Genomic DNA, 15,486 nt, shown 5'->3' on the forward strand with positions numbered 1-15,486 from the left:
AAGTCCTCATGCCCGTCAGACAGTTTTCACTTGACCTCGACCTCATTTCAAGGATCAGTGAACAAGGTTAAGTTTTGGTGGTCAAGTCCATATCTCAGATACTATAAGCAGTAGGTCTGGTATATTTGGTGTATGGAAGGATTGTAAGGTGTACATGTCCAACTGGCAGGTGTCATCTGACCTTGACCTCATTTTCGTGGTTCAGTGGTTATAGTTAAGTTTTTGTGTTTTGGTCTGTTTTTCTTTTACTGTATGCAATAGGTCTACTATATTTGGTGTATGGAATGATTGTAAGGTGTACATGTCCAACTGGCAGGTGTCATCTGACCTTGACCTCATTTTCGTGGTTCAGTGGTCAAAGTTAAGTTTTTGAGTTTTGGTTTTTTTTCTAATACTATATGCGATAGGTCAACTATATTTGGTGTATGGAAATATTTTATGACGTACATGTCAGTCTCGCAGGTTTTATTTGACCTTGACCTCATTTTCACGGTTCATTGCTCAGTGTTAAGTTTTTGTGCTTTGATCTGTTTTTCTTAAACTATAAGCAATAGGTCAACTATATTTGTTGTATGGAAGGATTGTAAGCTGTACATGTCTGCCTGGCATGGTTCATCTGACCTTGACCTCATTTTCATGGTTCATTGGTCAATGTTTAGTTTTCTTGGTTAAGTCTGTTTCTTAGAAACTATAAGCAATAGGTCAACTATATTAAGTGTATTGAATGATTGTAAGGTGAACATGTATTTCTCATTTGGTTTATATGACCTTGACCTCATTTTCTTGGATCAAGTTAAGTTTATGTGATAGTTGTAGTAAAGCTTTATATTTAGGACTATCAACATAATATCAATGGTTAGTAAAGAAGGCGAGACATTTCAGCGTGTGCACTCTTGTTACCTATATATCGCGTGTCCCGTTTTCTCCCCTGCTTGCTCAATTTACATTATGGGTCTATATTGTAGTCAGGATATATTTACTAAAGGGTTATCGTTGATAAGCCCATATCTCCCATTTCTTCCGATAGTTTTACATTTCTATTTGTATTGCGCCATTTTCCATGTTATTCCCGTGGTAACTTCCGGTTATCAAGTCCAATTAAAATTGACGGAGATGGCCTAGTTTCCAGAACCCGGTATTGTGTATAGATATTTTTTACATCAATAACAACGTTAATTTACCAATAGTAACGTACACACTTTCCGTGTTCCTGCATTTCCTTAGTACAAATGCGTCTGTAGCAGACAATTTGGGCGGTCCAAAGCTCACGGAACCTTTTACTGGTTTTAAAACCATAACCAGAGCAAGCACACCGCACCTATTGGATCTTACAACACATGACCATTACCAGGTTTACATAAACCTCGATTAAATTTATATGTATGACCTGACCAAGTGACCTGTATTGTTTGACTACAAATACAACAACGTTTTCCATGTTTACACACGAAGATTAATGTCCAAAGGGATTCCTGTCCTCTGTTTTCGCTATGGGCATTTATTTATGATGTTTATTGATACTTATGACTGAGTCATTGTTGAAACTTATAACTGTTTTGTTATAATTCATCTTATTACGAGTTTAGAATCCATTGACTGTTCAGCTAAGCTACCGAGTTATTTGAAAGTTATCATCGCAGTTTCACAATTACCAGTTGAAAGTAATTGTATCGATTATTAACACACACACACACACACACACACACACACACACACACACAATATTTAAGCTTCGTAATGCTCGTCCATTAGCGGTAAAATATCAAGAAAATATAAAACATAAACAAGTTTTTTTTTTTAATTAATAAAATTAATTATTATATATTAGCTATGCTATAAATAAAATAGTTACTAAAACATACCACAAAACATATAATAGGTCGGTCTTTGGTCATTTCCAAAAAGTAAGAATGTGTAAACTTATACTAAATGTAATATGGGAATACCCCCCTTCCCCCAAATAACTGCAAATTTATACTCTAAAATAGGATAATTCTTTACCTATTTTAATACTAAGACATTTCGAGTATGTCAATTATTAAAGACAAAGAACTTAAATGTGTTATCATGTAATAATACACATATCATATATATCAGGATAAATATTCTGTACGCCAGACGTCTACAAAAGACTAATCAGTGACGATTGAATCAAAATAAATTATAAAGGTCAAATAAAGTACGAAATTGAAGTGCATTGGGATTCCAAAATTGCGAAAGGTTTTGCCAAATACAAATGTACAGCAAAAGCAGAGATAGTATTATGATTTAACAACTAAACATTACAGTGCTAAAATCAATATAGTTGTTGATTTTGTCTTTAAAAAGCCGAAACTCATGATCAATCAAGTATGTTGACGTACTAGTAAACGTCTAATTACCCGTTGATATAAATATACATGAATATGATAACATGTATAACATACCAGTTGACAAACTAAATGATATCAGAAAACATATGAAATATAATGATTTATTTTGACTACACTATCTCAAGCATACACGTTTTAGTTTAAATACCAGCGAAGCAAGCAACGATCACTTACGACATAAATTGGTACAACACAACTTAAATGAACAAGTTACCAAAATGTATTTATTCTTGTATTCTTAAGCAGATGAAATTTATATATTGTATTCACATTCACGAACGAAACTTTCTGTTTCGTTTGCCCTAATCCGTATTTTTTATGTTCAGTTCCGTTCCGGCTTTTAGAAGTGTATCAGCCATTTTGTATCTCAAAAAGACGAAATTAAACGAAAGTGAGATAACAATCTATCTTATAATATGTACAGTTATCAATATTTATTTCAATTGGATTTAAATACATAAGTTTTATTTTCGCTGGAATTTTCTCATGAAGATAATGATGAAACATAGATTTCCAATGAAATCGGTAAATAATATTATAATGATAATACAATAAAAGATATGATAAAATTGCACAAGCCATACATCTTTCATCTTTTTTTTACAATTTGACTTTATTTGATAAATTATCGATTCACGTCCATTTATTCGACAATGACTAAAAAATCCATTTAAGAAATCTATGAACGTCATTTACTTAGATGAAAAATTGTTAACTTTGATTGAAGTTTACTTTGCTTTAAAAAAAATTTTTATAAACAGTTTCTGTGATACGAGACATATTCCTTTATTTAAAAATCACTCGAAAATTCCTCCATTAAATCTATGACTTCTTCGAGTTTATTTGCAAATTGTAGATCTTTACCTTCTTCCATGTCCTCAAAATCATCAATAATCTAAACAAAAAACGGTATATATTTGTAAGTTTAAAACCAAATTGATGAAATAAGATCCTTACAAAGTTACCAAACACGGACCATTTCAAACAGTTCCATCTATTAACTTAAAAAAAAGTCTTTTATAACTAAAATTCTTTAAAAACCTCTAGCAACAGGAATAATACTTGTTGATTATATTTTCTGACACCTTAACATTATCTTTTTATACATGTTAAATGACAATTTATGAAGTCTTACTATTGAACTATCAAATTATGACTAAAATTCTTTCAAATATTCACAAAACTATCAATGATTCTTCAATAATACACATTAGGAAACGATAGATTAAAATATAGCACTTAAAATATTGTATAAATTGATCTGGCTTATGTTGCTTACTTCAGATTTATACTTCCCAATAAACAAATTATACAAGTGATGAAGAGTAGATTGTCGACTGAACTTCAATTCTGCTTTCTGTGTCTGAAATGAATAAGTCAAATTGTTAGTACAATACAGATGACAATATCATATAACAAAAGTTAGATTTCATCTTGAATTTACACGCTCATGCAATATAACCTACGCTAAAATGTAGTCAAATGACATCAAGGTGATTTCATTTACCTTTGTAATTATTAAGATTTAGCTTAAACGTGAATGGGACATGAACCTTAACAAATAGTAATGTAATGTATATCATATTAAAACAATGTTTGTACATCTTAAAGGATCCTTCTTTATGAGCATTTGGAACCACTGATAAACACGTAGAATAGATAACGTAAAATATAACTATAATTACATTAGAAATTTCTTTTATTTCACTCCAGAATTCTTCATCATTCACTGGCTCTACTCGTATGAAGAAAGGAGCGATGAGTTTTCTGTATCTTGGTATATCTTTATGGAACAATAATTTCTGTGGTGGTGACTCCTGTTTAATTCCATGCAAAATAATGATTATTTATCTCTTTTGCAACAAAAGTTTAGTAATACTATTTGTGTGTATATATATTTTTTTAAATGTTATTGTTTCATCTTACCAACTTTATTTATTTTGAAATATAAACAATTCACCAACACAGTTATTCGACCTTCTTTTCTCAATGCGTTTAGACTGTGGTAAATTTTTTATGGCATCATCTTATTAAATCACGAAATACGACAATATAAACTAAAACTGTTAAAACATCTGACAATTCAGTTAATCATAAATCTGACCTTGTTAACTTTGTTGGCTGTCTGAGTAAAGCTTTCTACAAACACTTGTCTAAGAATGTCCAAACATGGTTCAACATGACCAGGCACATTAACATCAAACAGTATGTTAGGTTTTCCTATCAATGGAGCCCAAACTCGCGTAGCATAACTAAATTATAAAATACAATATTAGAAATTAGGATTTACAGGATAACAAATGAAGTAAAGAACACCTATCAATTTGTTTCAAATTTTGGGGTTAAAAATTGGTTTGTATAAAGATGAAATCAAATAGTTAGGTAATCACCTCCCTAACATATTGCACATATTCTGTGTTAAAAAAAAAAAGTTAGATGGATTTAGCTATTTGTATGTACTTTTTGGTCACATAGCTCTTGAATTCTTGTGGTTCTTATACATCCTTGGCTTTTGAATATTCGACTTTGAGCGATTATTTTTTTTGGTCCCTTTTAGTATTCATTTGTTTAAACAATAGAAGAGGAAAACATGAATTAGACATACGCATAAAATGAAAACAATAATATTTTATCTGTTAGAAAAGAAAACAAACCGATAGATTCAATCATTAAACTGATGTATGTGTGTCTAAAATTCATTATTAAATTGGACAAGTAATCTTTATTGAAGCAATATGTTTGCGTAAATCAATTTGAGAAACACTCACCACTCATTTTTCCATGCTTGTAGAACAGCTGACTCAATTTTATAGTCGTTTCCAAATTTATCTAGCATGCAGAGAAAGTATCGAATTGATATGGACAGTGATTGGGAGTCTATCAATCCCTCAAACGTTGAATCAATGTAGTCAGAAAGGAGCAACTGGAGATAGGTAAGTAAATATGTATTGTTTAAAACATAATGATAAAAATGCAAAGCGTACCATCTACATTTTAACTTGCATCAATTTCTGTTTAGCAATCCTGAATGAAGCTGACGATATAAAGAACCACTCGACTTATGCAAGCTATTGCATATCTATCATGTTTTTTGAACACTTTCAACTTGAGATATTTACGGAACGAATTCATAGAAATAAATAAATGATCAAAGAGTGGTTACGGTTATGATTAAACTGTTGAACATGATGAAACTATAGCAAAAGGAATCAGATGAGACCTCAACAGATTGAGAATGGGAGGGGGGGGAGTTAAAAACAAAATACATTCGTAACGATTTGCTTCGTTTTACATGTTCGTTCGTGTTTTAAATTTCCCCGTGTTTGTAAACATCAGAGATAAACGGTTTACTCAGTGTCGTTTTTATGAAATAAAGTATTTTCTAAAATCGATGCAGATGAATTAGAATATAAAATACGTCTTCCACCAAAAACTCCAGGTTGACAAGACAAGGTACTGTATTTGTAATTGTGCAATATGATGTTACTTGCGACTTTGGATGATTCGAAACTAGGATGAATGTCGAGTCCCTTCTACTTCAACTGTATGCAATGTGACTATGTAATTGGGTTAAATAATGTATGTTGACTGTTTAAACGTTCAAGGAAAATAAAAACCATTGCGATTATATATTGATATGAAGCTTTAAGATGAACACATGAACACAGACATGGAGTTTGCTATTAAAATGTAAATTTGCTAATATTGTGTCGAGCCGTCAACCAAGGATTCTCATATAAGTTATTCCTTCCTAAAATGTGCTTATGACTCCGTGTTGAAGACCGTACTGTGACCTATAATGGTTTACTTTTATAAATTTTGACTTGGATGGAGAGTTGTCTCATTGGCACTCATACCACATCTTCTTATATCTATTTATGATTTCATCATAGTGTTTTTAAAGTTCAATCAAAACTTTTAGCATATGATTAAAAAGGTCTTTGATAAGTCTATAATCGTTGGATAAAAAGACCATCGTCGTAAAACAATTTTTTAACGTATGACCATACGTAAACAGGATCTTCTTTTACCAGAAAAATAAAAGGCAGGTTTTCAACTAGTGATTCAAAGTAAGTGCTCTTAAGGTTTATTACGGGTACTTAACCAATTTATGGACGTCTTGTCTAAATTCATAGATGTTTTTCAGTTTAAGAAAATGGTTATAATTCATAAGACGCAACTGGGTCACATCTTAAACGGTTAAGCATTAGTTTAGACTTGGGAGAGATTTTTAAAATTTCAACTGTTTCTCCCATTCTTTTTATAGTTAATTTTTAGATCTCAGGTGAACCAATTTTGATCTGAAACGTTCGTTATTTGCATACGGTTGTATTTATTTCAGTTGATCAAGTGTTTTAGGATTGCATTTCTTTGCTTAATTTCCTTGATAGCTAGTAATATTTAAGATATAGATCGAATGGTTTCTGCTAGTAAAATGAAGACAGCAGACAGACACAATTTGTGAAGACATGACAGTATACATGTATTCATTGGTGCACCAAAACGTTTACATTCAACATTTACATATTCTTTAAACGAGATACACTTGTTTACGTTTAAGTGGAGTTGAATGATACTGTGTCCATTATATAAAATATTTTTGTTTGCAGAATCTAGTTTTTAATAAACAGGGGTTTCGATTTTATTCTTACCTTAGTATGAAATAATCTATTCAAAAAGATGTCACCAAAGTCAGTTTCTCTATTAGACTTTATGTCATCCGGAAGATTTGGCTGAAATATGTAATGTCTCATATAATTGAACGCAATAATACGTGTTGTTTTTTAAGTTTCATCAAACCAAAATGTATAACTACTTCATTCGGAACACAAATTAAATAAGAAGAAAGACATAACTGTTGACTTGCCCAATATACAATATAAAATGTAAAATGCATAAAAGTTTCAAACGGCATATTGAAGGATCTACAAAAATTATCTAAATATATGAAAACAAAGAATTTAACAAAAATGGGACACAACAATGTAAACAACCAAATCATTCAAATATTGAGATTTGCATAACTTCTACAAGGTGTACTAAATGTCAAGTGAAGTATCAAAGATCTGTGGAGAATAGTAAAAGGCGAGTTGTTTACACAATATAAGTATGAACCATCATCCTCTATAACCAAAACCAAACCGTCATAACGCCCTAAATCATTATACTGTAAGTCACTTAAGTTTGTCGTACAAGCGGAAGAAATTGTTACCGCAATTAGATTTTCCTATATTGTAAACACTCTTTCCGATATAATGCAACTAATCAATTGTCATCAACAGGTAATTCTGCTGTATAGTGCGTATTAAACCCTTTTTGTCCTTCAATAAAATCTTTCTTACTTCTTGGCGTTAGCAGATGTATCTGAAAATTTGATAATGTACATTTAATGCATGGGTCTGCAAATGTAAAAGATTCGATTAATCATATATAGCTTTCGATCAAAGATCTGTCGACCTAGAAAATTGTTAAATTGAAGCCTTTGTTTATTTATTGCTTTCGTTGTTCTTGAAATATATATATATACATATATAAACAAGTCTAAATTGAAAACAACGTTCAAACCTATGATTGCGTTGGATAAAAACCGCAATTTTTATACGTGTGCATGCAACACAAATTTCTTGGTAGAGGGGTCTAAATACAGCACAAACAACATTTTTCAAAAGACCAAAAAAGTGAAAAAGTATATTTTAACAAAACGCATTTGACATATATATAAATATATACATATATATAAGCTTAAACGTCAGGAGAAGCGACATACGTTAGCAAACATTTACTTAATGTTAGTATGGGACGTATATGTAGTCTTATAACATAATTGATGAAATGAAATATGGCACATTTTGCAATGACTGTGATGTGATTACCCATCATAAGGGGCAATGGTGGTCGTATTTATCATCATTTTCGGTCTTTTATTTTGAATGAATAAATCGTTTTATCAAGTATAAGTTATCAGAATTTTGATAAATCATAACATTAATAAGAGAAACAGGTTACTTGAAAATTAAAGAGCTTTTGCCTAACGACTGGCTGATAAGGGAGTGTCGCGGGTTGAAACTTGCAATTTGAATAAAGGTAATTGAGAAATATTACTGTTAAAAGTATTTTTCGTTCACATTCGTAAATAAGACATTCACATGATTCAAATTTGATTGTCTCCAGTAAAAGGAATTTAAAGTTACCAAAGAATAATATGTATGTGTCAATGACACCACAAACAAAAAACAAACAAACCATCAATGAATAAATGAATATTGATAGAGATAATGAAGAAAACCAGAATTAATTAATATATTATGCTCTAAGAAATTTCTTAAATTGAAACTTGTTAAATTGATTATATCGTATAAGTTATCATTAATAAGCACCAACCTTTAGTATATGTTCTGAACTCGTGAACTAATAAGGACATCAATTTACTTACCGAATAGGTTTTCTATATAGAGATGTATTGAAAATTGACTTAGAATGAATTGGCATGGCGGAAGATGCATGCTTATCAGGAGACGCTTACCCTGTCAACGCAACCGGTATTACTACTTTTTGAGTTCATGCAATGCAATCTTTTTTTTTTTGTTACCATGAGTTGTCTCTTCTTGATCGATTTAAGAGAAATGAACATCGGCAAAATCCTCTCGCCTACATTTATCATTTGCAGATCTAGGCTGTATGTCAATGAGACCAAAAACAAACAACCAGCAAACCACCAATGAATATATAAATATATATATATACAGAGAGGAATGGAAAAAACCAGAATGAGTCAGTAAATCGATATGTTATTGAAGTAGTGATAGAAGAGAAGTCTATTAAAAGGAAAGATATCAAATTGGTAATCGTTAGAAAACACCAACCCTTAGTACATGTTCTGAACTGATAAACTAATCAGGACATAGATCTTCTTACTGAAAAGGTTTTCATTAGAGACATATTTTGACAAAATTGGCATTTTGACTGGGGGTGAATTCGCATGGCTAATGATGTATGCATACATTTGAACCAGGAGACGGTTACCTTGTCGACTCTCCCAGTCTCCTTTTTGAGTTTATGATATTAAATCAGTCTTTGTTTGTCACTTTCTAATCGATTTATGAGATTTGAATATCGATAGACTACTCTCGCTCTGATTTATCACAAATTTGCTAGTTCAGGCTGTATGAGATAGACGGCCAGAAAAAAACAATGAAGAATCAATCAATGATCAACTGAATATAGATACAAAGTGAAATGGGAGGGGGGAATTAACCTATACATTGATTTGTTATAGAAGTAGTATGCTGTAAGAAGTCTCTAGAATTCGAAAGCTGTTAAAGTGATCATATCGTATTACTTATCATTAGTAAGCAAAAAAAGCCTAATTATATGTTCCTAACTTATAAACTAATCGGAACATCAATTTACTTACCGAACAGGTTTCCTTTAAGGAAATGTATTGAATGAAAAATATAATAATCATAGATGTTCACAACAATAATATAAATGCGGAGCAGTCTTTGCATATATTGCCACTTACTATTGTTTGGTGGCTGCTAGCAAAACTGGTATCACTTTGCACGTGAAGACTTAAAACAGTAATGTTGAAGACTTGTATGTACATGTGTTATGTCACAGAAAAACAAACTACCAACATTGTATTATAGAATTAAAGCATGTACTGAGAATTTCATATCATATTAAGATACACACACAATTAAACAATTTTCCGAACGATGGTATAAGGACAATCTTCTATAAAGTAATTTTAGTTTTCATTTATTAGTAGTACTTTTCTTATGTTTCAGTATAATTATTATAGAGGAAAAGATATATTTACTATTACATACTTAAGTTTATCTCTAGGAAGTATTCATATGTGCAGATACAATTATAGTACTCGTAACATTAAAATGGCAAATTCTAAATAGCAAAAATGTATCAAAAATAAAAGATGATTCAATATACATGTACCAAGTGCCACTTGTGTGTTTCTGAATCCTCGCCTTCATAACTACCCGACACCAGTAATGTAATATCCTCTGATGTCACTCTTTCTGTTCGACATTCTGATGAATTAGCTAGGTAATATAAAAAAGACCTCAATACCATTCTACTTACAATCTTGAATAATATATCATTATTATGTAATCCGAGAATAATATATTTACTGCGTTTTAATCTACTATAATACATGTTCTTAGTAAAGAGAGGGACGAAAGATACCAGAGGGACAGTCAAACTCATAGATCGAAAACAAACTGACAAAGTCATGGCCAAAATTAAAAAGACAAACAGACAAATAATAGTACAGATGACACAACATAGAAAACTAAAGACTAAGCAACACGAACCCCACCAAAAACTGGGGATGATCTCAGGTGCTCCGGAAGGGTAAGCAAATCCTGCTCCACATATGTCTTCAGTAAGTCCATGCCTTTGCAGATTTATATTTTCCAATTAATCACACTTGGTTCGATCAATACAAATTATTCGGAAACATTTCCTATTTTGTTTAGGAAATATATTAATAGAAATTTATCTCTTACCTATTGTAGGCACAGTCACTGGCATACAAGCATAGTGTGATTGAAAGGTTTGGGTTTTATGTCGAAATACTTAAAATATTAAAACAAACTCAAGCATAAAACAAAAAATACAATGATATATGACAACACTTATTTTCGTTCGGAAACGACATATATGTCTTTGATATAGCAATTGGGCATTCGGGATTTTAAATACTAAGACAAAACTAACTCTACATATATACTAATGAAGTTAGATAGATCAACATATATTTGAAAACTACAGAATGATATGTAACAGTATGAAAATCAAAATCTATAAAGTTTGATATGGAATCTGACAAAATAATGTATCCATAAGATAATGCTAGTAACACACAATACAATAAAACTACATCAACACTGAGTTTGGCGATAACACTAGTGACTAGGTTGTCGTTATAGGAATTTCAAATATAATACAATGAAAAGTTGTTGCACACGTTCTGTTTTTGAAAACTGTAATCTAAAACATAAACAAAATATTCACCATAGACATCCTCTTCATCCTGATGCTTGTACATAAGGGCCATTCTACAGTTGTCGCTAACTATGTAATGTTTTAAGGTATTCAGACATATCAATCCATTATTTCTGTCACTGGTGTTGTCTATATCATTCAACATAAGTTTGCCTGATCTTCCTTCTTGCCATTCTAAGTTATAAATAATGAATTATTTCTACTACCGTTCTGACTCAAAATCAAACGTAACGTATTTTATTGAAAGTTATTTAATATAAGATGAAAATGACCATAAAAAATGCACACTGTGTCCATCTAAATAAATCGAATGTAATCAGGAGAAAGGACATTTTGAAAATTTATGTGCAACAAGCTTAAATGCTTAAGTCTAGAAGTAACAAACACACTTACAACACTTGTTCTTGAATAAAATTTAGATAAAATATGTTCTTAGGCCTAATAACCACTCTCGGTGGGTTTAAAGGTGTACTCAGGTCATGTTTATGAATTTTTGTCAGTTGTTCGGAATTCTGCTGTTTTTTTTCCTACGATACAGGGTGAAATATTTTGTCCCATATCACCCACTTTTCTTTTCATAGAAAACTTCATTAGCTCATAAAAAGGTCTTTACCAAAATTAAAGCACATTCTAGATTTTTTTTCTTACGATTTGAGACCCAAATAATGTCAATGCTTAATATCAGGTAAAAGTCCGAGTCAGCCTTTTCCCGGCATTTAAAAAAAATCAAATATCGCAAAAAGGAGTTCCATAATCTATTAATGTCTTTAGCTTATTTTGTTTCTTTACTAATGCTCTTCTGACTTATAGTATCAATTTTAAATTCTAGATTTTTTTTAACTTCACCGAATTACATCCTTAAGCTATATTCGTATCAAAACTGGAAGAGCAATATTTCATAAAGCAGATGTAAGCATAGTATTTAAACAGACTCATGTATGACAAGATGCTTGCATTTGTAGTGTTAAACATTTTTATCTATGGTTCTGTTATTATGTGAGTACAAATATGTTCTCTGTTTATCTACAATTATGACAAAAACAAAAATAAAGACTGAAGCACCAATGACTTCACGAATAAAAGTAAAATAACAAAAATACCGAACTCCTAGGAAAATTCAAATCGGAAATTCCCTTATCAAACCACAATAAATAGCTCAAACACATCGAACGAATGGAAAACAACTGTTATATTCCTGACGTGGTACAGGCATTTCCTTATGAAGAAAATGGTGGTTTAAACCTGGTTTTAAATCTAGCTTAACCTTTCACTTGTATGACAGTCGCATAAAATTCCATTTTATTGACAACAATGTGTCAACAACACAAACAGACATAAAAGGTAAAAATGTCAAAAATAGGGGTACAGCAGTCAACATTGTGTTATAATCTTAATCACTATAAAAACAAACAAATATGTCAACAAAGAAAAACAAAATGGCATGCATATAGACAAAGCACATAAGCAAAAATGAAAGACAAGAATACAAAAAATGACCAAAGCACACTCACACATTGGCGGGATACATAAGTACCGAGCCTCGAAAAGCTTTTCTAATAGTGGATCAATTTTGCTAGAACAAATAACATAAGTAACAACGAAAAGTTTAGGTACAAGAAGGAGAAAAAAATGTGATAGGGTACCAAGCTACAAGAGGTTTTTCTACTTTGTGTATCGTGTATTACCACAGCTTACTTATTTATAAAAACAAACATACGGTGGTGGTCTTAGTGTATTAGTTTAAAGGTTCAATACAAGAATTCGTCCGACTAAGACTATGCTACATATCTCATTTGAGCACAATCCCCATAATGCACATACTAAAACTATAATTCAGAATGTGGTTTCAAAGTTCACGTTGAGTCAGAGAAGTGACTCTGTTCCTTTCAGAAGCGAATTTTGTATTTTTCCTGATTATTTTAGCAATGACGATACCGATTCCTTAAACACGATTAAACAATATCAATCTCATTTTTTATAAAGAGTGTTGTTCCGTTTTATTCCCCGTTCACTCAAAGCTTTTTGTGTAAAAGACATTTTTGAATGCTTGGCATACTAACCATCTTTATAAACAAATCGCATTGTAAGAGGTAATGTGATTATAATTACATACCTAAAGAAAGTTCATCATTGTGTGGAATCTCTGAAGCAGGTTTATTCTTATAAATCTGCGCACAACATTTCTGTTTCACTTGCGATATTGTATCACAGTCAAGAACTTTAACAGGATAACGTTGGTCACTATTTCCATTCAAATCTATTTGTAAGGTCTAAAAAAAAATACGTCGAATAACACTTTATGATGGCATGCTTATACAAATTCCTTCTCGTTCATTACCAGTTTTGTGCGTAAAGATATAATTATAATTAGCTGAATGTGCCTATCGGATTATTATATCTTATTTGAAACGTTTACAACTGTTAGTTGTATAATGCATATATGTAGTAGGATTACTTAAGCGACGTGCTTGTATCTTCTCTTCATTGTAATCATAAACAATATAGTTTTTCGGGATATTTCACAACAGGAATTGCTGGACCGTCAGACGCAACTAAGTTCAATTCTTTGTTTGTTTTAAGTTCATATTTCCTAATCATTACGTGGAACACATATGTGTGTGTTGTCGATTGTTTTATGTCTGTTCGGCCGTTTTTTCAACGTGTAATCAGTCTTTCTTCTATTACGACATAAAAGTTTCATGATTATTTTTTTATTTTGCGTCTCTTCAAACTAAATTATCAATATTAAAAGTGACTTCATTTGGACTTTAAATAGTATAAGATTGATTCCTAATGATACAATTTAATCTAAGCGTGATCCGAAACATTTAAAACATAAAATGTGTCTGAGATTAGACAAAAGGCTAACGAATGATAATTATATTGTGAGTTTATCTTTGATGATTTTTTTGCAGTCTTTCTGGATCGAACCAGATTGAAAGGACTGTGCTAAAACAATATCACTACTAGAAACATAACTTGAATTTTACATACAAGAGTTTGATGTTCAATCCTCATTTTAAGTAGCTTTTCCTCTGCAATGGTGTTTTTTGAATTAGCCGTAAGTGCATCAATTGGTCCCATTTCAATAATTGTCTGTACTGCTTTGTATAACATGAACAGTTGCATGCCGCTGTGTGACTGTAATAAAGCAAGGAAATTTGTTATGTATATGTAGATGTTGAATGGAATCAAGTCATATATTTCCATTCCATTTGCGACTTCAAATTCTGATAATCAAAATTCAAGAAATATACGAACAATAAGCTAATATATATATATTTTTAAAATTTTTGCTTATTACATGAATAGTGATACTAGTATTTCAGTTCATATATCTTCCGTTTCAAATATTGTCTTCCTATATTTTGAACATTGTGATCATGAATTGAAAAGATAAAAAGAGAATCTGCTGCGTACAACCCTAAGTAGCATGAATATTTACCTATCGTATAGAACCGAATATTATGTACATGTACTTGACAGTAAAAATTTAAAACAAAATCTTGGAAGTTTTATCAATATGTAAGAACACTTTATATACCGAAGCGTCATAATTTACATGTTATACAAATGCATGTTATTAATTGAAAGCAGAAGGACATCAAATTAATTAATGTTTTTTTAAATTCTTTTAAAACACTTTAATACATACTGTTAATTGTTTGTACAGTCCTATCTGTAACCAATTTACTATTAACCTCAGAGTAATGGAATCTAACCTACAAAATGATAGATCAATTCTGTATAATGGGGAAATAATTTATTTATCCAATTTGAATTATAAGAAGCATCAGATATTCCATGTACTCTTATAGATTGTTTATTTACCTTTTCAAAGCAATCACATCTCTTACACATTTGGAAATGTTGAACCAGAAGTACATTATTCGTGTTTTATTGTAAAAGCTATACTCAAGAGTACCTTCTGAATAAACTTTTCTGCTGCTTTTTAGTTGAGGTCCGAATTATATCAACCAGCAAACAATGAACCAATCTACAAAATATAACAAAAAAAAAATGTAATGTGTACATAAATGTTACAATAGTTGACTTCATAGGAACATAAAAAAAAAAATACATT

The 15,486-nt window shown here is 31.0% G+C and overlaps 1 protein-coding gene across 16 annotated transcripts in view; it reads right to left on the reverse strand.

Moving 5' to 3' along the window:
- Nucleotides 1–2,146: 2,146 nt before the first annotated feature.
- LOC127718597 (plexin-B1-like) overlaps nt 2,147–15,486 on the reverse strand; it is a 338,385-nt gene continuing 325,045 nt past the window's right edge. For 3 of the 16 annotated variants that reach the window (XM_052224751.1, XM_052224729.1, XM_052224714.1), the window contains exons 22-32: nt 14,397–14,543; nt 13,516–13,672; nt 11,412–11,576; nt 10,329–10,435; nt 9,787–9,798; nt 7,025–7,105; nt 5,141–5,295; nt 4,477–4,624; nt 4,058–4,189; nt 3,652–3,735; nt 2,147–3,267 (exon numbers count right to left, since the gene is read on the reverse strand). In XM_052224751.1, coding sequence (XP_052080711.1) covers nt 3,163–3,267; nt 3,652–3,735; nt 4,058–4,189; nt 4,477–4,624; nt 5,141–5,295; nt 7,025–7,105; nt 9,787–9,798; nt 10,329–10,435; nt 11,412–11,576; nt 13,516–13,672; nt 14,397–14,543 — 1,293 coding nt within the window. In that variant the 3' untranslated portion in view covers nt 2,147–3,162. Of the gene's footprint in view, nt 3,268–3,651; nt 3,736–4,057; nt 4,190–4,476; nt 4,625–5,140; nt 5,296–7,024; nt 7,106–9,786; nt 9,799–10,328; nt 10,436–11,411; nt 11,577–13,515; nt 13,673–14,396; nt 14,544–15,057; nt 15,125–15,327; nt 15,400–15,486 lie in introns of all 16 variants that reach the window. The other 13 variants (XM_052224765.1, XM_052224745.1, XM_052224737.1 and 10 more) reach the window with 10 other exon arrangements.

Source organism: Mytilus californianus, unplaced genomic scaffold (assembly GCF_021869535.1).
Source record: "Mytilus californianus isolate M0D057914Y unplaced genomic scaffold, xbMytCali1.0.p SCAF_1, whole genome shotgun sequence".
NCBI classification, from domain to species: domain Eukaryota; kingdom Metazoa; phylum Mollusca; class Bivalvia; order Mytilida; family Mytilidae; genus Mytilus; species Mytilus californianus.